The 23,825-nt window shown below is 49.4% G+C and overlaps 10 protein-coding genes; 3 read left to right on the forward strand and 7 right to left on the reverse strand.

Annotated features, from left to right (window-relative positions):
- Positions 1 to 68: 68 nt before the first annotated feature.
- Positions 69 to 1,328, forward strand: GSBLH_T00000551001 (uncharacterized protein; the record flags this gene model as incomplete). Its single annotated transcript, XM_013038775.1, has 6 exons — positions 69 to 161; positions 192 to 363; positions 394 to 587; positions 617 to 888; positions 917 to 1,125; positions 1,156 to 1,328. 6 exons carry the CDS (start codon positions 69 to 71, stop codon positions 1,326 to 1,328), a joined length of 1,113 nt encoding a protein of 370 aa, XP_012894229.1.
- A 540-nt stretch (positions 1,329 to 1,868) lies between these two features.
- Positions 1,869 to 3,301, forward strand: GSBLH_T00000552001 (uncharacterized protein; the record flags this gene model as incomplete). XM_013038776.1 has 3 exons in its annotated part: positions 1,869 to 1,991; positions 2,024 to 2,108; positions 2,143 to 3,301. The coding sequence occupies 3 exons, from the start codon at positions 1,869 to 1,871 to the stop codon at positions 3,267 to 3,269; spliced, it is 1,335 nt and encodes a 444-aa protein (XP_012894230.1). The 3' UTR covers positions 3,270 to 3,301.
- Positions 3,302 to 6,883: 3,582 nt separating this feature from the next.
- On the forward strand, positions 6,884 to 8,274 carry GSBLH_T00000553001 (uncharacterized protein; the record flags this gene model as incomplete). Its single annotated transcript, XM_013038777.1, has 6 exons — positions 6,884 to 7,140; positions 7,172 to 7,238; positions 7,267 to 7,473; positions 7,513 to 7,733; positions 7,766 to 8,033; positions 8,062 to 8,274. The coding sequence occupies 6 exons, from the start codon at positions 6,884 to 6,886 to the stop codon at positions 8,272 to 8,274; spliced, it is 1,233 nt and encodes a 410-aa protein (XP_012894231.1).
- Positions 8,275 to 8,782: 508 nt separating this feature from the next.
- GSBLH_T00000554001 (uncharacterized protein) lies at positions 8,783 to 10,412 on the reverse strand (the record flags this gene model as incomplete). The annotated part of the gene is made up of 5 exons (XM_013038778.1): positions 8,783 to 9,534; positions 9,565 to 9,739; positions 9,773 to 9,887; positions 9,919 to 10,062; positions 10,093 to 10,412. The coding sequence occupies 5 exons, from the start codon at positions 10,410 to 10,412 to the stop codon at positions 8,783 to 8,785; spliced, it is 1,506 nt and encodes a 501-aa protein (XP_012894232.1).
- A 183-nt stretch (positions 10,413 to 10,595) lies between these two features.
- On the reverse strand, positions 10,596 to 11,841 carry GSBLH_T00000555001 (uncharacterized protein; the record flags this gene model as incomplete). XM_013038779.1 has 4 exons in its annotated part: positions 10,596 to 10,836; positions 10,869 to 11,411; positions 11,441 to 11,660; positions 11,696 to 11,841. The coding sequence occupies 4 exons, from the start codon at positions 11,839 to 11,841 to the stop codon at positions 10,741 to 10,743; spliced, it is 1,005 nt and encodes a 334-aa protein (XP_012894233.1). The 3' UTR covers positions 10,596 to 10,740.
- Positions 11,842 to 13,514: 1,673 nt separating this feature from the next.
- Positions 13,515 to 14,130, reverse strand: GSBLH_T00006081001 (uncharacterized protein; the record flags this gene model as incomplete). The annotated part of the gene is made up of 3 exons (XM_013038780.1): positions 13,515 to 13,520; positions 13,555 to 14,069; positions 14,100 to 14,130. 3 exons carry the CDS (start codon positions 14,128 to 14,130, stop codon positions 13,515 to 13,517), a joined length of 552 nt encoding a protein of 183 aa, XP_012894234.1.
- Positions 14,131 to 15,275: 1,145 nt separating this feature from the next.
- Positions 15,276 to 16,004, reverse strand: GSBLH_T00000556001 (uncharacterized protein; the record flags this gene model as incomplete). Its single annotated transcript, XM_013038781.1, has 3 exons — positions 15,276 to 15,651; positions 15,683 to 15,912; positions 15,945 to 16,004. The coding sequence occupies 3 exons, from the start codon at positions 16,002 to 16,004 to the stop codon at positions 15,276 to 15,278; spliced, it is 666 nt and encodes a 221-aa protein (XP_012894235.1).
- A 44-nt stretch (positions 16,005 to 16,048) lies between these two features.
- GSBLH_T00000557001 (uncharacterized protein) lies at positions 16,049 to 17,463 on the reverse strand (the record flags this gene model as incomplete). Its single annotated transcript, XM_013038782.1, has 7 exons — positions 16,049 to 16,604; positions 16,634 to 16,686; positions 16,719 to 16,778; positions 16,811 to 16,918; positions 16,954 to 17,077; positions 17,111 to 17,354; positions 17,385 to 17,463. The coding sequence occupies 7 exons, from the start codon at positions 17,461 to 17,463 to the stop codon at positions 16,049 to 16,051; spliced, it is 1,224 nt and encodes a 407-aa protein (XP_012894236.1).
- Positions 17,464 to 21,318: 3,855 nt separating this feature from the next.
- GSBLH_T00000558001 (uncharacterized protein) lies at positions 21,319 to 22,209 on the reverse strand (the record flags this gene model as incomplete). XM_013038783.1 has 5 exons in its annotated part: positions 21,969 to 22,209; positions 21,768 to 21,940; positions 21,643 to 21,739; positions 21,523 to 21,613; positions 21,319 to 21,491 (listed from the first exon to the last, which is right to left on the reverse strand). Exons 1-5 carry the CDS (start codon positions 22,026 to 22,028, stop codon positions 21,319 to 21,321), a joined length of 594 nt encoding a protein of 197 aa, XP_012894237.1. The 5' UTR covers positions 22,029 to 22,209.
- A 389-nt stretch (positions 22,210 to 22,598) lies between these two features.
- GSBLH_T00000559001 (uncharacterized protein) lies at positions 22,599 to 23,705 on the reverse strand. XM_013038784.1 has 2 exons: positions 22,877 to 23,705; positions 22,599 to 22,847 (listed from the first exon to the last, which is right to left on the reverse strand). The coding sequence occupies exons 1-2, from the start codon at positions 22,931 to 22,933 to the stop codon at positions 22,641 to 22,643; spliced, it is 264 nt and encodes an 87-aa protein (XP_012894238.1). The 5' UTR covers positions 22,934 to 23,705; the 3' UTR covers positions 22,599 to 22,640.
- Between the last annotated feature and the right edge of the window lie 120 nt (positions 23,706 to 23,825).

Below are 23,825 nucleotides of genomic sequence, written 5' to 3' on the forward strand. Positions count from 1 at the left end.
AAAGTATTCTTCCTTGTTCTATCAAAGTAATTTCCACGGTTATTTCTGGATTCTCATTCTGCACTTCGATGCTGCGTCTTATCGTAGTGATTGTGTTTTTCTCGTTTGTCTCTTTGTTTTTCACTCTTGTGACAATTGCTCCAGAAGCAAGGAGACATGATGTCGGTTTTGGTTCAAGTGGTAATTCGAAGATTGTTTCCGTGAATTCCTCCTTTGTTTCAGAGGGTACGGTTACTGTAACACCTTACCAAAAACTCGCTTCCTTTGCGCTTCGTTTATTTCTCAAATTGGCTCCGGATATTCGCTTACCAATATATGAGGACGATACAGACTATATTGAAATGTTTACACGTTTGTATAAGAGTGAACATAGCGTATTGTTTCAATGAATAGATTATACCGACAATCAGGGGAAGCATATTGTCACGCTGGCAGATTTAGTTCCTAAGGTTGCCATCAATCGAGTTGTGATGCTGACTTTCACTGATTCGAGCTATCTTGAATCATTCTATGCATCGTATGTTGTAAGCAAACTCGACCAATACAGTAATTTCATCGTGGTAGCTGTGGATATGAACGCTTATATCGTATCACATTTGGGTTTCTGAACGACTAGACTCTATCTAAGCAAGGTTACCCAGTCGCCTATTTCGAATCGCTTCTTCCAGAGAACCTCACCTGTTCGGAATCTTCTTTCGGCTCCAACCAATTCCACCTCAAAATGGCCAACAAAATGCAGATCATTCGGCAAGTGATTCTGCTCGACCATAGCGTTCTTCTCTTCGATTCGGACGTCGTTCTCTTTCGGGACCCCATTCCCACCATTCTAGCTTATCAAAACTACGACCTCATCGCTCAGAAAGACGAAGGCATCTGCGCAGGGTTTATGTAGGCTCTCGTTCTCTCTCGCACGCAGATTCTTCCGCCCCACTCTACAATCATTACAATTCATCGATCTCGTCTTGCAATATCAGCAGCGCTGGGTGATGAGCGACCAGCCTGTGATGGAGATCCTTCGTCAAATGCACGTGAGGCCTTCTCTGCGATGGACCTTGCTTCCGCAGAACACATTTAGTAGTGGCTCTGTGTTTTTTGAATCGCATCAGTTTTACTGGGACGCAATTGGTAGAGACAAATAAGAAAATCGATGAGTAGATGCGAACCAGGTGATCATGCACAACAATTATGTAATCGGGTATACCAACAAGATTTACAGGCTAAAGGAGATGAAAATGTACCCACTAGACGTGAACGGCGAGTATTCTTCCAACACTGCGCGCTATTTGGTGCTTGACTCTGTTTCTTGTGGGTTTGCGAACCCCATCTGATTTAGATAATTCGAGGAGTAAGGCGCTTGCTCTCGCTGTTGAAATTGCAAACCGGATGAATTGTTCGCTGGTACTCCCCAGATTCCCTTGCGACAAGAAATATCGTCTGGAGTGGTGCAATCTGTGTGGTAGCGACGATACGTATTGCTACGCGCGTATTATGAAGACTGCCAAGCTCCCCTGGAAGGAACATGTGCCTGCTTCTGCGAATGCTCAGAGATAGGTATTTTTTGAGAATCCGAAGGTTCCGGAACGCTACAGAGAGGCGGCTAGGAGGGTTCGTCCTCTCGAGTTCAACTCCAAGTCCTTTTGCAACAAGCCAGGACTGAATGGTCAGCCCGTTCTAGTAGTGTTTTGGCGATCGATTTAGAGTAGTGTGTGCCTCTCCCTGAAAATAGGCAGGTGGTGGAAGGTGTGGCGAATGTACTGGAAGCAATGGACTACTCCCCTGTAATTCGTATACATAGTGTCGACAGTTTGGTTTAGAATTTGTTTGTTCGCAAAAGGAACAAAAAAGAATAGGGACAGATTCCCCTAGAAATGAATAGAGAATCTTGGTACAAAACTAGAATTGGGACGCGGTCCAAAAGTATATGGCTTGAGGGATTGAATTCATTATTTATTTATTCACTCATATTTCACACGAACATGTCTATTTGGAACGTATGATGTGTCTCCTGGGGTCTAAAGTCTAGGACGTCCCTCTTGGTCCTCCTGATGCTATTTTCAAGGTTAGCACTGGTTATCAGAACGACACTGACCCGCGTAAGGTGAATCTCGGTAGGAAGCTGTGTGGTGGAGAGCTAACGTCCAGGCGTTGGTGCTTATCGTACTGATGAGGGTAAGCCCTATTACTTCCCTGTGGTGCGTAAGGCCGAGGAGCGTATTCTTGCCGACAAGTCCGGAAACAAGGAGTACCTTCCTATCGACGGTCTGCCCCAATTCCGTGATCTTGCCTCCAAGTTCCTGTTGGGCGAGACGCATCCTGCCATCGTGGAGAAGCGTGTCTGCACTGTGCAGTCCCTCTCCGGCACGGGAGCTCTGCGTCTGGGAGCTGAGTTCCTGAAGAAGTACATGAGCGGCCGCAAGGTGTATCTTCCGGACCCGACCTGGGGCAACCACAACGCCATCTTCACCGAAACTGGTTTCGAAGTGGTGAAATACCGCTGGTACGAGGCGGCGACCTGTGCTCTGGACTTCGCGGGACTGAAGGAGGATCTCTCGAACGCGCCGGAAGGCTCGATCGTGCTGTTCCACACCTGCGCCCACAACCCCACGGGCGTGGATCCCACGCAGGAGCAGTGGCAGGCTCTGGCGGAGCTGTGCCAGTCCCGCAAGCTGGTCCCGTTCTTCGACACGGCGTACCAGGGCTTCGCTTCGGGCGACCTGGTGCGTGACGGCTACTCGGTGAGACTGTTCGCCGAGCGCGGAATGGAGATGCTGGCGGCGCAGAGCTTCGCGAAGAACATGGGTCTGTACGGCGAGCGAATTGGATCGATCAATCTGATCTGCCACGATGCGGAGACGGCGACGCGCGTGCAGAGCCAGATGAAGATTATCGTGCGAAAGATGTACTCGAACCCTCCGATGCACGGAGCCAAGATCGTGGCTACGATTCTGGGCGATAAGGAGCTCTTCGCGGAGTGGGAGAAGGAGCTGAAGGAGATCGTGGGCCGCATTCTGCTGATGCGGAAGAGCCTGCACGAGGCTCTGCTGGAGAACGGATGCCCGGGAACCTGGGATCATATCACCAAGCAGATCGGAATGTTCAGCTTCACTGGATTGGATCCCGATCAGAGCGATCGGATGGTGAACTTGCACCATATCTACATGCTGCGTACTGGCCGTATCTCGCTGGCGGGACTCACCAGCGGAAGCGTGAAGTACGTGGCCGACTGCATCAAGGAGGTGGTCGAGTGGAAGCTCAATGGAAAGCAGTAAATGAGTGGTAACTGCATAGTTGTTTTTGTGAAGGCGTGTTTGTGAACATACACACAATAGAAGAAGAAGCATTTGAAAGGTTTATGATGAACATCGGGAAGGGTTGCGATGTCTAGTAGAAATCGTTGTCGGATTCGGACTCGCAGGTGGGTTCAGGGAGAGGCGCGGGGTTCTCGGGTCGCTTCACCGACTTCACTTCAGGGAAGAGATCCTCGTTGAAAGCGGGCTGCGCTTCTTGTTTCGGCGTGAAATCGGAGAAGAGCAGCTCGGGAATGTCCTGGAAGAGATTAATCTTGCTCTGCAGCTCGTCGATCACATCCAGAACCTCCTTCCCGAACATTCCGCCCTTGCCAGCATTGCCAGCATTGCCAGCATTGCCAGCATTGCCAGCATTGCCAGCATTGCTCGAAATCGCTCCAAGTCCTCCCTTCACTCCCATCTCGCGCTTCTACAATCAACGCCACACGACAACGCAACGGGGATCGACGCATCGCGCAGCGTCTGCGTGAGTTCGGTCATCATCACGTCCGTCAAGCAGTTCGTCGCCTCCGCGCAGCGAATCAGCACCACTACGCCTCACTCCCCTCTCCCTCATCCCACGGAGCAACTCGAACGTGCGCTGGAAAAGCTCGTCGCGGCGCAGCCACGGACCCAGCCAGAACTGCCCCAGTCGCTTCACGAGCTGCAGCGCGAAGCTCTACGCCTCACTCCTCTTCTAAGCGTCCACTTCATGCAGAATAAAACTCAGCGACACGCTCTGGATCCAGCCCCAGTCCTCCTCGAGATAGCAGCGATCCCAGACAGCGATGATCTGAAGGAAGTCGTCGATGATCGCGAACCCCGGCGCGTCTGCAGAGCGCAGAAGCGGTAGCTGCGTGAAAATCGAGCTGTAAAGCAGCTGCCGCATTTCGTTTTCCGCTACGTGCCCCATTAAATCCTGTCGAACCAGGCGAATCGTGTCCTCGTCCGCTCCGTTTCCGCTCACGAGCAACTCCTGGAAGAGAAGACTGAACAGCTCCTGATGCTGCTTCGAGCTCGACGCCGTCGGCTCCTTGGACAGCAAATCGGCGGGAGAGAAGGACGCCGATCCCTCCAGCGTCCCCAGAATCTCCGGGAAGTGACTGGAAAGCGAGAGCAGCTGGGAGTACTGAAAGAGCACGAACTCCATCTTCCCGTCGTCGATCGGAGGCGTGCGTCGCTCCAGTAGAAACAGGATTCGCTGCACGATCGCGCGGAGCAGCTGTGCGCGGAACGCCGGCGTCTCGAACGCGAGGGCGACCAGCAGAAGCATCGCATCGAACGTTTTCTGCGCTAGCGAGCTGTCCACGGCGATCGACTTCACTTCCTTCTCCTTTTCCCTCTCCTTTTCCTTCTCGCGCTGCAGCTCGCCTTGCAGCTCGTTCTCTTGGCTCTGCCGCTTCAGCAGGACTTCGCGCCACTTGGCGTAAAGCTCCTGCGCGCGGAGCGCCAGCGGAGAGTTCTTTCCGTTGTAGGTGGTCGCGTTGGCGACGATGGTGTTCAAATCCTGCAGAATGTCGTTGATCGACGTGTATGTGAGGCAGCGATCGCGCATCGTCTTCAGGTCCATCGGGTGGGCGATGATCGAGCTGTAATTGGGCGCAATGGCGTCCGTGACGGGGTACGAGAAGTCGTAAGTGGTATCCAGCTTGATCATTTGGTCGATGCAGTTCTGATACAGCGAGACCAGCTTCTTGCGAACCCTTTCGACGGGAGAAATGGAGGGCTGCGATGATGGAGTAGAAGCAGAAGCAGGAGCAGAAACAGGAGCAGGAGCAGAAGCAGAAGCAGAAGCAGAAGCAGGAGCTGGCTTACTAGCTTTAGCGAGATCGTAAACACGCGAAAGAACTGTGAAGAGCCGGTAGAATATGTTTGACTTCTCTCCGTCTGGCCGCTTCTGCAAGAGGGAAGGGTCAACATCAATGGTTCGATCGTTTGCGTTGATCGCTTTGAGATCCAAAAACAACAAATGGATTTCGTTCTTCAGATTCAACTTTTCGTTTGACTGGCGGGGAAGTTTGGAAAGCAAGATGTCGCTATTGGAAGAGATGAAGTCGAATAGCATTTTGAAATAAAAGAAGCGAGTTTCGGAGGAGAGAGTCGAGGCATTGTCAATGAGCAGGTGGAGGAAAGAAAAGAATAGGTTGTTTCGCAGATACTCGTCATTTGCTGTCATTTGCAAAAACGGCGTCAACGAAGGAAGAGGACTAGTGAATAACGCGGACTATCAGAGATTACCCGGTGGAAAAGAACAAGGGAGCAATCTTTGCAGAGTTTGACAACTTGTATTTGTTAAAAACACTCGTTTCCACAGATATTCCCGAAGGCTGGGAAGCGAACAAATTCTTAAGGTCTGCTTGGAAGTAGTCGTTCCTCTTTTTATATATTTTGGCTTTGATGGAAGGAATCAAAAATGACTCGTAAGAGGGGTTGTGTAGGAGAATATCCATAATAGATTCAGGAATATCGTCCTCATTCCCCAGCAAATAAGTTACAATCGGCGAATAGTCCTTTAACACAGAATAAGGGAACAGATATTCTAGAAGTCGCTGTCTCTTTGCAGAGGACGCATTTTTGATTTTATTGTTTAATTGCAGCTTCAAAGCAGTCAAGATATGCGAAATTAGTGTAGACGGCTCAATGCCGAGGGCTGTTGCAAGTTCCGGAATATCCTGCAAACGGTTATCGATATCGACAAGAGAATATCGCTCTTTTGGATGAGTGCTAGTCATAAAACCACTTGCTCAACAAAACGTTGTATCGAAGTCCATTATAGGCTCTATTCTATCGTTCCGTTCTATCCTAACTGCTTTTTGCGAAGGACAAAAACCTTGTGTGAATCAAAACAGCTGCCAATTGGGGAATTCCAAAAGTCTAATAAGGTCTGAAATCCGTAACAAAAATGCAATTCGTGTATTTGGATATTGATCTTGAAGGTTTCTATTACATATATACGAATAACAAGCAGAAAACTCGAAGGAGAGCCAAGTACTGTTGTATAAGGCCGATCCTTCCATGTCACCCATCTTATTGTGGGAGAAAGTAGTTCGCAAAAGCAGGTATATCGATAGTTCTATTATTGTTTGCCGAACGATGGATTGCGAGCATTACCGCTCTCTGATTGCTTCAGAACACATCAATACTCTGAATGTGATTGCTCTTTCTGAAATTGAGGAGCCGGACCACCGTTTTAAAAAGTGGGGTTTGTGTTTTTTTTAAACATGCAGCAAATTGCAGGTCGTGAATCGCCTTCGCAACCTGAAGATTATTACCTCTGACACGATTGCCCTTTGCTATGATACTTGCATCCCTGTCCGAGGATTGAATCTGGATGTCGCAGTGGACTATTTCCTTTACAAGAAAGCGAAGGGAGTGTTTTTGTACAGTTATGACTCTCTTTCTGAGTATGATTAGTTCTTGTAAGGTTCCCTCTAGATTAACTGAGATCACGCCGAACACCAAGCGTTCCGTGGCTCCTTTTCTCGTCCTCGACACTAATTATCTCGAAACGGCCACTCACGTACCAATGTTTCTGCGTCGTTCACCTTCAGTCCGCCTACACGTTCATCAACCTTTTCACGAGCTCTATTTTTGGTATGTGGATCCGTTTCCTCCCTCTCTGCATCCGCACCGACTCCTCTCTCGAGAAAGGCATTTCCATTTACTCCAACGAAAGCCGCGTTCTGGACTCCACGCCTCGCTCTGTCGAGGGCGTTTGCCAGAGCCGCATCGGCCTCATCGGCAATCCATCGGACGGCTATTTCGGTCAGACCATCAGCATCACGCTGGACAATTTCGCCACCAAAGTCGTTCTGCTGCAATCCGACCGCCTCACCATCGTTCCTCACCCCGTGTACGCCGCATTGCTTCGTCGTTAGACATAGCAGCGACCCGGTGAATTTCCAGGATATCCGCGGGTTGCACTTATTGCTCCAGAAGAACGGTTACTCTGTGAGAGTCGAGGAGTTCTGTGATGTAGGGAGGGATTCGCCTGCTCTACGCGTCGCTCAACAGCTTCTACAAGTACATCATGCAGCAGGGAATCTACATCAACATGCAGCCCTTCGTTATCTCGTACGACACCACAATCCCGCGGGAAGTGGGGCTCAGCGGATCGTCGTCGATCATCATCGCCACGCTGCGCGCCTTGATGAAGTTCTACGCGATTCCCGTGGTTCTTCGGAGCGTCTCTCATCGATAGACGCTGCTCTTCCCGCCGCTGGAGCAGATTAAGTGGGCTCTAAACGTGGAAACCGAGGAATTGGGGATCACCGCGGGTCTTCAGGACCGTGTGGTTCAGGTGTTGGAGGGCTGCATCCAAATGAACTTCGACAAGGATTCGATCGAGAAGACGGGGAATGGGATCTACAGCCGTGTGGATGTGCGCTTGCTGCCGCCGTTGTTTATGGCATACAGCGCGTTCCCCGAAGAAATATCCACTTTTTTGTTGAAAAACACACCTTAACGACACTCGGGAGCGATCCATTCGGATGTGAAGCAGCGATGGAAGCTGGGCGACCAGCGGATTCGGAAGCTGATGGATCAATATCCTTGGGAGATGGGAGATGGGAGAGGCGACTTAACGGCACGATCGCAGCGCTTCCGGCGGAGTTTTTGGAGAGTTTGGAGAGCCGAAATGAGAAGAAAATGATGGATTGTGTGAATCGGAACTTTGATTTGCGTCGTGAGATTTGGGGAGATGAGGCACTGGGTGGAGAAAATGGAGCCAACCTGCAGATGATTCGCGTAGCGGAAGGGGTGTGTTGAGATGTAGATCGCGAGAAAGTATGGAATGGCTGCGAAGTTTTGCGGGTCGGGTGGTGCGATTGTGATCGTACCTGGATTCTCGTATAAGGAAGATGTGATGGAGGCGTTGGAGAAGGAAATGAAGGATAATGGTTTTGTGATGGTGAAAGTTCATGTGCATGAACCGAATTGGATTGTTTGTTGGATAAGAGTGAGACATTGGTGGAGTTCTGTGGAATGATTTTGATAAATGATTTCCATTTTTTTATATAATGAATAAATTGTTGCCCATTTTCAGAGTTAGCAATCCATCGATTTTGAATATCTTTACTGATTCAAAACAAGTATTATTTGTTTTAAATGATTGGAATCATTTGGAATATTAGAATATTACTACGTATTTTCTATCATAGTTCGTTTGTGATTTGCAATACTGATATGATATTGATTAGGCAATTGGTATATCTTTGTTATCTACATTATTATGCAACAGATCATGAGGCATTCTGTGGCTCTTTTTTAACAATAATCGCACATATTGCTTTTATTTTGGAAAAGAAATGAATGATATTTGCCTTCCACCATTAGAATCTATTCAACTCGGTCACAGTGCACGTGATGGAAGAGCTATGATTCGTGTTCATTGGTAATACGAATAGAATATAAAATGATTGAATCTGGTAACTACAAACCTGATAAGATTCATAACTGAAAAGTAGATATAACAATAAACCTTGTTTGCCACAATCTCATATTCTTTCTTTCATTGTGAAATAAAAGTCCAATATATACTTCTCATTATTCAATAATAAACATCTGCTTAAACTTCCCAATTCACCAATCATACTTTCAATATCCAGCCAATTTCTTTCTTCTTTGTCCACTGTTATTCTCACCATCACTATCGCCTTCTCCCACACCGGTATCCAACAAACAAGACAACATTGCACATACATTCCCTTCACTCGTTTATCATCCATCTGCACGCCCTCCTGTCCGCTCCTTCCCTCCTCCATCTGGCACAAATGGAACGTCACCGCTTTCCCCTCCTCCTTTAGCGCCATTTCATCGGGCTTCACATCCAACGCCAGCGTCGACGGCATCGGAACCGAGCTTCCCACATCGATGCCTCCCTGGTCTATCACTCCGATGGGTCCGTCCACCGTCGACGGAGCCACCGACGGCGTGGAGAGAAGCGAATTCTGCGGCTGCGAGAGGATCTGCGACATGGGAATCTGCACCATGGAGGGAAGATTGCTGCTCATCGGCTGCAGAATGGAGATCTGCGGGATCAACATCGATGACGTGGAGCTCTGGGAGATGTATTGCGGATCGAACATTTCGTTCATCATCGGCGCGGCAAGCTGGCTTTCCTCCATGGGACGGCGTCGCTTTCCTCGAGAATGGTGCACGGGAGCGACGGAATGCATCATGTCCTGCATTTTGATGTCATCGACGAAGGGAGAATCGTTTTGAGAGTCTGGAAGAAGAGAACTGTTCGCTGGATGTCAGAGAAGAGGGGAAAACAAACTGTTCTTGATGTCCTCGAAGTAGACATCCGGGGCGAACTTGGTGAAGAGGTTCTTGTTTCGCTGGTACATCGTGAGGACTTTGCGAATAAACTCCAGATAGACTTCTTTCTTGTCGCTTATGTAGGGTTGGTGATACAGCGTGTCTGCAAACGCACTCATCGTGGGGAGCATCGGCTAAATGTCAGACGTTTGGGGAAAAAAGCGTACGTTACGCTCGGTCTCCTTCTTCAATTCGCCCTGCGTGTCGTGCATGAGCATGTAGTCGATACACCTACACACAATTCGGATATCAGAGGATTTCATATTTTGCTCACTCATAAATCTGCATTTCACAGAACAATCAAACAAATTACTTATTGTAATTGATAGCAATGAACTCACTAGCCAAACGCTTTAACTCTGGCTTTTTGTTGAACTCATCGCCGATATATTTATATAGTTTACGTAGTTTCTTGCGCATTGTGGAGTACCAATGGTTTTTAACTGCATTATCTGTCCTTCAATTTAGATGAATAGCACGTCTTTACCTTCCATTTAACTGTTTAGCAATTTCCGCCCATTTGTTTCCGAGTTGCTTTTGTAAATTACTAATGGTTTGCTCTTCCTCTGGAGTCCATTCTCCTCGATTTACAGAAGGATCCAATTTATTCAACCAGCGATTTCGACACTGCTTTGTAGTTCGCTTTGTACCGACCTTTTCTTGCAGGGACATCGATATGGCGGACCAGTGGCCGACACCATGTTGCTCAATACAGCACTTAAGTGCCTTATCCTCTTCGTCGTTCCAGCACTTGCGAACTTTCCCTTCTGAGTTCAATTTGACCTGCGGATCCATTTTAAATTCCATGTAACGCCCGGAGTTATTTTTTTTAGGTGAAACTCTTAGAAACGCTTGGTGTTAGCTCTGGAGTTGTCCCGATTCCGAATTCAGTAACAGAAGATTCCTAATCACCAATAAATATATTATGGGCCATTTCATATTCGGGTCATCAATCGTTTCGATTGCAAGTTGTTTTCTTACAAACAGCCAAACGAATTAACCAAAACAAATTGAATAATAACAGAACGCGAGTGGGAGGGGTACGAATCGAGCACAAGGGAAAATAGAGAACACCAGCAAAAGCAGAACCACTGAAAGAATAATACATTGAATAGGCTTATTCACAAAATCCCATTTAGTACTGCTGCAAATTAAAAATCTCGTCAATTAGATCTGCGCTCGAATAATCATTCAACTCATTCTGCTTCTCCAGCAGCACAGAGTACGTCTTCTACGCCTCACCTCTCTCTCCCTCTCCCCTACTGCAAAGCACTGCAAAATAATCTGGCTGGTATGCGGAGTGATCACATGGGCAACATCGTAATCATCCTCGAACGGGTCTTCGATGCACAGCTGCATCTGCATCTTCCACAGACAGCGCCAGCACTTCTCCTCGCGGTCGAGGAAGCCCCTCTGTCGCACAGACACCACGGCGTGGTAGTAATCGAACTCGAACGCGTAGAAATAAAAAAACTTCAGCAGCAGCTCGCCCACCGTCATCGTGTTCTGCTTCGCGTACCGGCACAGCAGGTCCAGGTGCTTCGGGCAGTAGAAATAGGTGTCGTACACGGACTGCTGGTAGCTCTTGATGGGGATCTGCGGCCGACGCGTGTTCCGCGGGACTGGGCCGCCATCCCAGTCGGGCGGGAGTTCCTGGGGGTGAGGGGCGGGAAAGAAAAAAAAACTTGGAGGATGGGGAGGAGGGGCGGGCTGACGGCGCTCTGCAGGAAGTGGATGAGCATGAGGATGTATCCGTAGGAGCTGAGCGTCTTGTGCGCGGGGTTGTTGATGTAGTTGGTCTTCGCCCTGCAGTGAATCGAACGCTGAAAGCGAACCATTTTTTGATGATGAGCCCGAGAATGCGGACGCGCGGATCGATGGAGGAGTAGGTTTTGAGGAGGAGCGTGTTGCGGATGGGGAGGATGTTGTTGAAGCAGAGGTCGCACTGGAGCTGGGAGGTGGGATCCACGAAGCGAATGACCGGGATTCGCGCGCGGAGGCGCGAGTTGTCGATCTCTTGAAGCTGCATTTCCTCGAGAATGGAGATAATGGAGTCTGTGATGTCAGGAATCATCTCGTACGTGATCGACGGATCCACGAAACAGAGATCCACGTCGCTGCCCTCCGTGCCGAACCCGTTATTGCTCGAGCCGTAAATGTAAATCAGCGAGCGGCGGAACTGATCGTGGCGGTGGAATCCGTCGATCAAACGAGCGATGAGCTGCTCTCTACGCATCAGCCGGGTGTTTTATTTGGACCGAGTCTGGTAGAACGCGCTGGTAGGGAGCAGTTCTTTCGACGCCAGGACCGCTTGGCGCGTCAGTTCGTTGGTGAAGGCTTGGGAGAAGGGAGTGAAGCCGGTGATCGGGGTAATGGTGTGATCGTTGAGCATGTGTTTCTCCATTTGGCCGTCTTGGAGGGCGAAGAGACTGCAGATATTGCAGTAGTGAGCCATGAGGCGAGCGATTTCCGCGTTGCACGCGGGGCTCAAGCGACTTTGCAGCTGGGGCGTTCGGATGATCATCTTCACGAGGTAGTGCAGGTTGTTCATCGCCACTTGGGAGTACTCGTTGGGCACTTGATCCTTCAGCAGCGGAGCGATCATCACGTGCAGAATGTGCTCCAGCACTTCCGGACGCTTCCAGCCGTTCAGATCGACCGTGTACTGGATCGTCGACGTCAGACTGCTGATGTTGAATCCGAGCAGAGACAGGTCCTCCACTTTCTGGTCCACGAAGTTGAAGGCATCGTCGAGATCGCTGCCTCGGATCGTCACCATCACTTCGTTGCTGTCCAGTGCGGAGATATCGTCGTTGTTGCGGAAATAGCGGAACGCGTACGATCCCGCGTGTTTCGGCGCGTAGAACTGGCATGTGAACTTTCGGAACCGCGTGTTGTTTCCGCTTCCAGCCCCGGCTCCCGCCTTGGATTCGTTTCCAGAGCCGTACAGGCGCTGGTAGTGCATCCGGCTGAGCTGGCGCAGCGCGATGACTTTCCGCGCCTGCTGGCGGTGCGCGTTGAAGAGTCCGACCCAGTCCTTCATGGAGTAGGAGCCCTCGGGGAGCAGCAGCGTGACGTTGATCTCTTCGCTGGGGTGTGTGATGGAGGGGCTCGCCTAGATGAGTGAGAGAGAAGCGAGGGAAACCGAGATCGACATGAGGATCGGAACCACTTTCAGGCCGTTCGAGCCGTCCGCGGGGCGCGAGGGCTCGGCGGGCAGCTTCGCTAGAGGCTCGCGGGCGTCGGCGAGGACGGGCGGTTGGGGAAGCGGCTGCATGGGTCGGGCGCCTTGGGCGACGACCTGGGACATGAGCGGGGAAAGCGGTTGCATGGGCCTGGCTCCCTGAGCGACGACCTGCGGAATGGACAGGGGAAGCGGCTGCGGTCGAGCAGGAAGCTGAGGCTGAGGCTGAGGTTGAGGTTGAGGCTGAGGTTGAGTCATTGGCTGAGGTTGAGGCTGAGGCTGAGGTTGAGGCTGAGTCATTGGCTGAGCCAATGGCTGAGGTTGAAGCTGAGGCTGAGCCATTGGCTGAGGCTGAGGAATGGGCAGGGGAAGCGGCTGAGGTTGAGGTTGAGCAATTGGCTGAGGCTGAACAACAGATTGGGGTTGAACAACAGATTGGGATTGAACAACAGATTGGGATTGAGCAATTGACTGGGGCTGAGCAACTGGCTGAGGGATGGATGGAATGGTGGGCTTCAAAGGTTCTGCAGACTCGAGGGGCTTGGATTCTTTGATTTCTTTGGGTTGGGGTTTGGGCGGCTCAATAGGCTTGGATTCCTTTTGTGGCCCCTTCGGCTCGATTGACTGCTTTTGCTTCTCCTTCTGCTGTTCCTTCTGTTGCTCTTTCTGCTGCTCCCTTTGCTGCTCCCTTGCTGGCTTCGCTGACTTCGCTGATTCTTTCGCTTTCATCGCTTCCTTTGACTTTGGCGGCTCTCTCGCTCTCACCGACTCCTTCGCCGGTTTCGCCGGTTTCACTGGCTGCTCTGCCGTCGTTTCCTGAGCATTCGACGGCTTCGGAGCGACTGCCGCTTCGTTTTTGGCGGCTCGCTGGCTCTCTGAAGACTTTGGAAGCGTCGAAGCCTTGCTCGATTTCTTTGGAAGCGGCTGAGAAGGTTGAGACGACTTCGGCGATTGCACGGAGGGAGCGGACTTCCCCGCCTTTTCGGGCTTTGCCGACTTGGGAGCGGAGGAAGCCATTCTTCTACCTCCTGAAGGATGGGATCGCTCGGGATTTGTGGGCAATGCGGTTGTGTCGACTGGATTTGCTGGAGGATTCGAGGGCTGTGCAGCTGCAGAATTAGCAGGTGGCAAATCCGTTGGCTTCGCTTGGGGCTCAATCGATTTTTCTGGTACAGTTGCTTGTTCGCTTACATAAGGAACAGCACGGTTGTGACCAAGAGAATGCTTTTGTCTATATACATGATGTGGATTTCGAGGAGGTTGTTTTGAAAATGCATCTCCTAAAAGTAACACACAACCACAGAGAATACGCTCATTTCTTCTTCCTTGGTTGTGGCTCATAGTGGAATAATGCTCCGAATGTTGATTCTCTCCGCTATTGTCATTACTTACACTAGAAAACAGGTCATCAACGCTGACCTCTGTAGGAACCAATATCTCTTCTAAAAATAAAATCTCGTGACAAGCATAACCCTCTTTCACACGTCTTGGAATTCTCCTATTTTCATAATGCCGTTTTTCATCTCTATATTCTTGTTCACTAGGAGTATCGACCATCTAGACTTGATTATGCTTTAGAGTTCAAAACATGTAAAAACTTGCATGCTCGTCCCTTGGAGCATTTTCCAGTGAACATCATCTCCTGACAAATCTGATTGCTCATTTTGGAGGAAATCATACCAAATGAAAAAAAGAATCGATTTTCGGAATATACAAAATGGGTAACTTTTCCAGATTCTATCAATGTCTTCGAATCGTTATGGAACTGAGATATATTTAAATGTAAAAATCCGGATAAAGTGTTTTCATAGGTTTATGACTTGCATGAATACAATGACTATTTTTATAGTAATATCTATTTTTCTTGTGTAATATATAGATATTGGACTAGGCTTGTTTCATTCAGGAGTCGAAATTAATGGTTTCTATTATTTTTCCTTATTTTAAGTAGGTGTCGAATACAGCTTTGCTCAAGATGCTGGAATCGTTGAGGGTACACCAAAGCAAGTCATGGGAGCAAAGTTTCGAGAGAGCATCACCCTTGGAACCACCTATATGAGTAGTGCTGATATCACTCGGACTATTGATGTCCTGCGTGCTAATTATCGTGGTGATACATACAATATGATAACAAAGTAAACGTTACGATAACTGAACTGATTATTCTAGGAACTGTAACAATTTCTCAAATGATCTGTCAAAAGCTATTCTCGGTGTTCCTATCCCGTCGTACATAAACCGCAGTGCTTATATCGCTTCTTGGTTCTCCTGCTTCTTTCCGAGCCAACCTACAGAACCAACGCCAGTCCGTTTCTCTGGTCAGGGACATACAACAGCGAGCTCGAATTCTGAACCGAGGCCTAGTTCAAACACTGGAAATAGAACTGGATCTGCAACCATTCCATCAGAGGATCAACGTGAGTATCAAAGAAGAATGCGCTTAAAAGCCTTACAGCATAGTAGTTTTCTTGTTTCTTACAAACAATTTAATTGCTCACTTTCGACTTCTTTGCTTCCGAATCTTTGGGCTGTTCACTTTTACTTCGTTTTAACGCGTTTTCTTCGTTCTCTGTTTCTTTAATAATATCATTCAGCTCATCTTCCAAGATACTTACGCGCGGGGAAAGCTCTCCTCGCGCTTCTAGAACATGTCGCTTGTCCAAGTGAGGCAAGCTTATATCCAGAGCGATCTCATCCTCCAAAAGCATTTCCACAAACTCATCCATATGAATGATGCTCCATCCTGTAGGAGTGAGTAATCGTAACTTCCGATAATCATTATAGTAGGGCTCCAAGTGCTTGTAGATTTCCAAAGAGGTACCTACTAATCTTAAGTAAAAGAGGCCCACGGCTGTGATATATCTATTTCGTTATTACATTGCTTTACAGGTACTTGTAATCATCGTTGTCAATAAAAGAATAGACTATTTCTTTGTCAGGTCCGATTTGAAGTAATTTTAGAACCAAGCAGATAAAAGGAGTGGGACGAAACACGCCACTGTATGCTCCTCCGATATGGTCCAGCTCTATCATACGATCGAGAATGGTCACGGCTGAAAGTCCAAAACAACGTTCTTTCCAATAGTCGCAGTCGTATATTTTCATTCGCGTAATTTTTTCAATCTTTCGGTCATCTCATCCAAAACACCTCCTACCACATTTTGCGGATTCTGCCCACGAACTTTATCTGCCTCAGATGCAGTTCTGTTCGACATTCCCCACAGAATAATGAATAAAACAAACAATGATTCAACCCTCTTTAATGACGCCACTTTCTCAGAAGCATCGCAGCCACAGCCCCCGCTCCAATCATCACAGTCCAGAAGATGGCATTGGAGACATCGCCGTCATCCTCCTCCTCTTCCTGGCTCTCGGCCCCCATTCCGGGAATTCCTCCCATTCCTCCCAGTCCTCCCAGTCCAGGCATTCCCATTCCCGCGCCAGAAGAAGGCTTCGGAGCAGCGCTAGCAGAAGGCTTCGGAGCCGCAGCCGCAGCCTCGGCCGCAGCCGCAGGCGTAGAGGCCATTCCCAGTCCCGCAGAGCCGGCTTTGCCCAGCTGCCCCATGCCTCCCAGAGAGGAAGAAGCGGTCGAAGCGGTCGAAGCGGTCGAAGCAGCCTGCGATTTGGTCGCCTCTACAGATGACTCAGCCACGCGGAAGGTACGGAGCTGCGTGTCCAGCACGTTCTGGAGCAGACCGTGAAGCAGCTCGCTCTCCGGATTGCTCGCCAAACCCGACTGAATGACCTGCGCGGCACTGCTCAGCTGCTGCTGCTGGATTAGCTGCTGAGCCAAGCAGAAGATGGTCATCTCGTGACTACTTTATAGAGCAGGATTCGATTATACGTTGGATGCAACTCGTACATAAACTGGGCGATTTGGGAGCAAGTCTTCTCGTCCTAGAATCACATCGAATCCGAGACAAGAGTACCTTTAACATCACAGAAGAGAGGTACATGTAAAAGTACGAAGATACAATCATTTCGGAGATCTATGCACGTTAGACTCTTCACAAACAACTACGATTTCCTCGTAGCCCTCCGTCTTACCGTCCAAAGCAAACTTGATAGCCTGGTTGAAAACAGCCATTGCCTGGCTTTGATGATGCTGAGCAAAGAGCTCTTGACCCAACTAGTCATTAAAGGGAAGAAGAAGAGAAGCATTACACTATTACACCAAATACACTTCAAAAGAGCAGCAACGCTAGAAGTTTCATCCACTTCAGCCTTCTCGAGAGAATCAATACTAAAGTTGCCATTAACCATCATGCTCTTCTTCGTTTCACTTCCCCTTCAGGTGAAAAATTAAAATATGCTATTATACTCCGTCAGCATGATAACCATTACGCTATTATCATCAACAGGCGAAGTAATGAGTCCAAGACCACAGGGAGTCATTACAAACTTCCCCACATCATACCATTTCTCCTTAGATTCCTCCGAAGCTTCTTCCTTTCCAGACTCCGCAGTGTTACTCGTTTCTGGCTCAGAAGTGTTCGTCGGAGCAGGAGCAGCCACTTCAATTGGCTCAGAAGTGTTCGTCTGCGCAGGAACAGCCACTTCAGGAGCTAATCCTAAGGAAAGTACACGAATCCTACCATTCACTTCCTCCTGGCTTACAACAGTCACCTGCGGGCTTTCGGTTTGGGGAGCACTCGTTGCTTCGGTATTTTCCATACTGTGAGTAAATATTTGAGGGAATGAGAACAAACAGAGTTATCAGAACTATAGCGACGCTACCTTTCTCACTCGCTGCAGGAGGGAGCCATACTGAGGGTGACTACGTATTTTTTCCACAATCACCTCCAATTCCTTGTCATCAATTGCGCCCAAATCATAGGAAAGCTTTCCCTCTGACGCAGTATCTCCCAAATCAGAGATATTTTCTGGAACCATCGGAAGCTGAGCGTTGGGAGCTGGAAAAACGGAGGGAAGCGTGGTGCCATTCGGCAAAGTGACTCGAAACTGAAAGAGCCTTAGAATCGACACGCAGTCTAACGCCTCGGCAGCAGTATGGAAGGTCACAACGAATAAAGTGCGATCCTAATGCGAAATGAACACCGAAACGAACCTTTTCATTGAAAAATCCTAGTTTTTTCTGAGAGATACCCAGCTCGATATGCCACGCTAGGCGGTTATTATCTACGGTCTATCTATCCTATTTCTTAATGTACAATCGATCCACCTCTACAAAATGAGTTGTCAACAATGATTCTACGTAGCTCCTAGTAACCTTTTTGTTGTCTGTTTCGCAAAAATAGATATAGATATCTTTCGTGTCCGTATAGACAGAAAACTGCAACTCCATACGAAGCGTCTCGCATCTTCCGTCCTGGCTTCTACGCGTATAGACAACAGGCCAACTATATCCAGTGTTCATTTGAGTCAAGAGTTTGACAAGTCGACGAAGTCAGGAATAAGCACAGGAGAGAGGGTCCCATAAAAGAGAAGCAACCATTTTCCCCAAACTTCACATTGCCTCCTCTTTTTCGTCAATTTGGCGGTCTTTTCAGCATAATCTTGAATGAGGAAGAATAAAAGCACATATTCGTTAAAGGCCACTGGGTGGTGGTGAAATTGTGGAATTAATATGAAATAAAATACAGAACCTGCGAATATCAAGGGGTTCAAATCGAATTGTGAAAATAATTTACCTATTTTCTGTCTTTCGGGTCCAAATCTCTTTAATTAACTCCTATTTGGAATTTGAATTGCAAAATGGAGCCTTCGATCCAAGATGTTCAAAGTAAGATGTTTTTGAAAGTCTTCTCTTGCATTTGGACGTGTTGTTAACCTTCTCCTTAGTTGCTCAAATTACCCACGGAGAAGATACAGACCGATTAACGAATGATCCGTCCATTGAGGAAAACAAAGGACAGGGTATTGATCCGGAAGGAGCTGATTCTCGGATGCTGCAACAGTCTTTAACCAACCAGACTTACGGAAATACTCTTACGATGCCCGTCGTCATTCCTATGCAAGGAAATGACAATCCCAGTAATATCATCACCACACAGTTGCCAGGAATCGTCTCTTCAACAGTTCACAATCCCTATTATTCGAATCGGATGATCGGAACATATAGTTTTAGTGGAAACAACGCAATGGCGTTTTCCAGTGATCTGTCTAGTGGAACGGGTGCGATTTCACTAGCTCCAGTTAATCCCGTTCAATCGATAGGCCAGGTCCGTGTGTTGGGAGAACCCTCATTTGTAGGGTCCGTCGTTGCCGATCTCTGCATACACTGGAGCTGATATTCGTATTCAGGGAATCGATCAAGATAATGTGCGTTCGCTAGCAGTGCTTCACCCCTAGTCTCGCCTTCTCTCTTCCTTCTATATCGGTTCCTACTACCTAAAACCTTCTGAAGATAGTTCTCTTGCAAACACTCTTTACTCCTTTGAAAGAAACAACTATCAGTACTCTTGCTAGACGCGTCCTGTAATATTCAGAGTCGCACAATCCGATATTCTTAAGCTCCTTGGCGAGATTTTCAGCGACGCGGAGCGTTCCTCGGTCGCCAAAGACGAGTCCATTCTCCTCCAAACCCTCCAATTCTTTCTCCAGCAGCACCAAGATCTTCCCATTCACAACGTGATCTGCAGCGAGCCCTCCGAAGTCTCGCGCGGACTCATCGACTACCCCAACCTCCGCGCCATGTTCAACCACGTTCTCACCCAGCAGAACGACGAGTCCGCCGTCGTCTCCGACCGCAAGGAGCGCAAGAAGCAGCCGCTTCCCACGGAGATGCCCTGGTCGAACTCGTCGCCGCTCTACTCGGACGCTCCGTTCACTCCGATGATCGTGCAGTCGCGAAGCCACAAGCCCGGGAAGCCGACGGTGCTGACGGCCGACGAGGAGCGAATCCTCGCGAACTTCATCATCCAGTTGGAGAAGAAGCAGATGCGAATTCCGCGCGAGGACGTGGGGAAGCTGGTGATGGGGATCCTGCGAACCACGAATCGCTCCAATCCGTTCAAGGAAGACGGTCCGCACCGGCACTGGTTCAACGGGTTCTTCCGACGCAACCCGGACATCCAGAACGCGCGGAAGATGGCGAGCCCGGTCTCGCGCGAGCAGCTCAAAGAGGGGCAGATCAACCAGTTTCTGGAAGAGATCAAGCGGCTGAGCTCGAACGATCTGATCCCCTACGCGGCGAATAACCTCCAATGCGCCACGCTGGACGACACGGGCTACCACTTCAATCTGAACCAGGACGTGGCGATGGGCTCCGTCCCGCCCTCCTCCACTCCCTCCTTCATGAATAGTTCGGTGCAGGTCGGGAAGACCGCCATCCCCTCCACGCCCGTCATGCTGGATCTCCCCAAAGAAGAAAAGACGCGCCAGCGAAGCTGGACGTCCGAGCAGCTCGCCTGGGCCATCGAGGAAGTCAACTCGCGGCGGCAGACCGTCAAGGACGTGTCGAACAAGACCGGCATTCCGGTCGCCACGATCCGAAACCACTGTCGAAACCCGACGATGGGCGCGCGTCGTGGCCCGCCGACGGTGCTGAAGCCGATCGAAGAGCTCGCGCTGGAGCGGTTTTTGCTCAAGCTGGACGACTGCGGGTACAAAGCGAACAAAGAGCAGCTCGGCAAGCTGGTGATGGCGCTGGTGACGAGCGACAAGCGGAACCATCCCTTCAAAGAGGACGGGCCGCATCGCCACTGGTTCGACGTAGCTTTCCTTCGCTCTTTCCCATCTAGGGCTACTACCGTCGTCACAAAGCGCTGCAAGCTCGGAAGAAGTCCAGCAACTCGTCGCTCTGCCGCATCGAGGCGCCGCCCGAGCTCATGCAGCGTTTCTTCGAGGAGCTGGACGAGCTGAAGATCCAACAAGGCGAGGCCGTGGAGCCGCGCGCGAAGAAGATGAAGCTGCAGCAGCCGATCGACATGATCGAGATCTCGGGCGCGGCGCCGATGGCGATTCCGGAGATGGGCGGCGCGATGGAGACGTCGGGAATGGGCCACAGCGGCGAGCTGATGGGGGGAATCGCCGGGGCCGCGATCCCCACGGTGGAGTACGACGACGCCCCGCTGACCAAAAAGGGCGGGCGGCCGAAGCTGCCGCTGTTCTCGGTGCGGCCCAACCGGCAGAAGAGCCGGACGAGCGAGGTGATGGCGTACATCCGGAAGTTTGCGGTGAAGAACCAGGAGAACGTGGACGAAATTTTGTGGTCGCTGCTGATGCTGCGCGTGCAGGGAAGCAACAACCAGGTGATCGCGCAGGAGCTCAAACGGCTCTATGGAGAGTGGCTCAAGTTCATCTCGCCCGATTCGGAGACACTGAACCCTCCGATGGGGCCTCTGCCCGGCGTGTCGGTGATCCCAGCGGCGCCGGGAGCGCAGCAGATGGAGCTGGATGTGTCGCAGATGCCGCAGCAGACGATTCACACGGCGGAGGACTATCATATGCAAGGTTTGCAGCTGACAGACAATGGGCTGATCGAAAATGAAAACGAAATTGTAACGCATGTTTAGTGGAGTGTTTGTTTGTTTAATTGTTTGTTTGTTTGTTTGTTTAATTGTTTGTTTAATTGTTTGTTTGTTTGTTTGTTTGTTTGTTTGTTTGTTTGTTTGTGAGACAAACAGGACAATCCGAAAAAAGAGGACTCAAGCGATCGATTTCGCTCAGTGCGCGGTCCAGCTCCTCGTCGTCCAGCACGATCTCGTCGTCGAGCAATCCCAAGAACGATCCCTCCGGGCCTATTCCTGCTACCTTCACGCAGAATCCTACGGCCTTGCGGAATGGCCAAGCTGCCCACACAGAACTGAAACAAACAAAACGGACGGTCCGTCGAGCACCAGAAGCTCCGATACTTCAGATTCTACATCGCACGCCCTCCAATCGCACGACATCCACCACCGACGGACAGTACTGAAAGCGAACCTCCGTCGTCCCGGGCCCCTCCGTTAAATTCACTTCCAGAAGCGAGTACTGCGCAGACAAATATCTAACTCAGAACTGGCGGGAAATGGCACTTGGAGAAGTCGATGTGGGTCGTTTCGTTGCCTCGAGAGAGGTAGAACGAATAGAAAGGCGCGGGAGGCGAGACGGAATAGTCGTAGCCGAAGAGCGAAGTCGAATTGTCGCTAAACACAGAAAGGAGGGAAATGTCGAAAGCCAAATCGGAAATCATTGTTTGGTTTGTGATCTAGGAGAAAGCGGAGGGCGAGGAGTACGGTGAGGTCGGAAGTGATGGTGATAATGCTCGGACCGTTTTGGAAGGTGGTTACTCCCATCTCGTTCAATGACTCGATAATCTGGGCGTGAACGTCCCAGCACTTTGTATAGGGACAGAAATCCAGGAGTGAGAGCGAGCTGGAGTCTTTGGGCGCTTCTGGAGTGAATCGAACGAGAAGAACTCACGAGGAACCGCTTTCGACGGAGAGAAAAGGTAACCCACGATCTTCTTGCAGCGACGACACATGACGGGCTGAAACGCATAGTCTGCGAAGTGACTCGAAGATAATTTCGTCGGTAGAAAAACCACGTTTGTTTCGTTGATATCTTTTACATAAATCAACTTACTACGCTCCTGCTCTTTCTACGGTAACACAGAAATCAAAAACCCGCACCACTTCAGGAAATGTATCATAGTAGAGATCGATTCCCTGTGGAACCGTTTTATAAAAGACTCTTCCTTCCGAATCATCCGCCTCTTCATCGATATAATCCTTCAAATGGGACAGGAGCGACCCACAACTTCTGCACCGAAAATCATAACTACACGCCGCCACTCTCCCGACCAGCAAGAGAAGAAGCCACACTACCAACATGGAAGTGTTTGTCTAACAAACAACGCACTCTTTGATCACTTTTGTGTTATAAGATTTACAAAAAGGACACTACTCTCAAATCCTCAACATGCACCTTACTTTGTGGTAGAAGAAATTAAATGGCACGGTACTTCGCTTCTCACAGTCGTTGCAGAAAATCGATCGCTTCCACTCATTGTAAGGAGCTGGCATCGGATTATCCTTCACCCACTTATCCATTCGCATAAATAGCTCCCCTGCGTCGGCGATCGTCTTCTGACACAACGGACAAATGTAATTCGTCTACGATGAATCATCATCCCATCCCCCACCTTAAGGTACTCCTTTAAGCAGGATTCGTGGATTCCGTGCCCGCAGACAAGGAACATGGACGTCTTCCGCGAGGTTTGGAGCCATTCTCCGCAGATGGGGCAGTTGCAGAAGAGTTTGTTTTCGCTGCAGACATGGTTGTTTTTCCCTTCGATCCCCAGGCAAACGTTGCACGTCGGGCAGTGGTAGGAGTCGATGTTGAGGCCGCGACCGTGTCTGCACAGTTTGCAGTAGGGACAATGGTGGAATGAAGGAGCCGCATTACGACATGCAGGATATGAATTGGTTGAACGTCATGTCGTTGCACCAGAAATGGCAGATGTTGCAGTAGTATTTACCCAAAACCTCCCCGCAGAACTTACACGTCTGGGCGGCTTTCTGGATGGCAGGCATTCGTGATGACTACTTGGATGCGAAGACAATACATACACGCCATGTATTCGACTGCATAACGGTCCATCTCGTGCTCACAGCTCGCGTTATGACAAAAACGACAGGTGAAGAATCGATGACAATCAGGGCAAAGCATTTTTGCACCTCGAAGATAGTGCTCGCAGCCAAGATCCCCATTTTCTTTGTCCTACACTTCAGATACACTTAACAGAGAAACATGCCAAGTAATATCGGATTCGCTTATTGATCCATTTTCAAGCTCTTCCTCTGTTAGATATTGCTTTCCTGTAACTTCCAAGACCGTCTCAGTTGAAGACAGGTACTCGAAACTGAGAATTTTCTACACGTTTATCCACTGCTGCTGCACCGCTACTTGAATCATTTGGTTCTTCTTCGTATCAGAGCTATCCATATGGATGCAATTTCGGATATACTTTTGTTTCAAACACTAGTACATTCATTTGTCTCTAAAGCGCACTACCTGTATCTCCTTCGTCTCTTCGTCCTTTGGAAGCTTCTTCGTTCGGAGTTCGGTCAATTCCTTCACAAAGTCCTAGC

This window comes from Blastocystis hominis (assembly GCF_000151665.1).
Source record: "Blastocystis hominis, Singapore isolate B (sub-type 7) whole genome shotgun sequence assembly, scaffold_0".
Classification (NCBI taxonomy): Eukaryota; class Bigyra; order Opalinata; family Blastocystidae; genus Blastocystis; species Blastocystis hominis.

Bases quoted from the DNA above. Each gene is read 5' to 3' on its own strand.
- GSBLH_T00000559001 (XM_013038784.1), bottom strand. From the start codon at position 22,933: ATGTTCCTTGTCTGCGGGCACGGAATCCACGAATCCTGCTTAAAGGAG. The intron at 22,848-22,876 runs GTGGGGGATGGG...GATTCATCGTAG, and splicing joins GCTTAAAGGAGTACCTTAAG to ACGAATTACATTTGTCCGTT.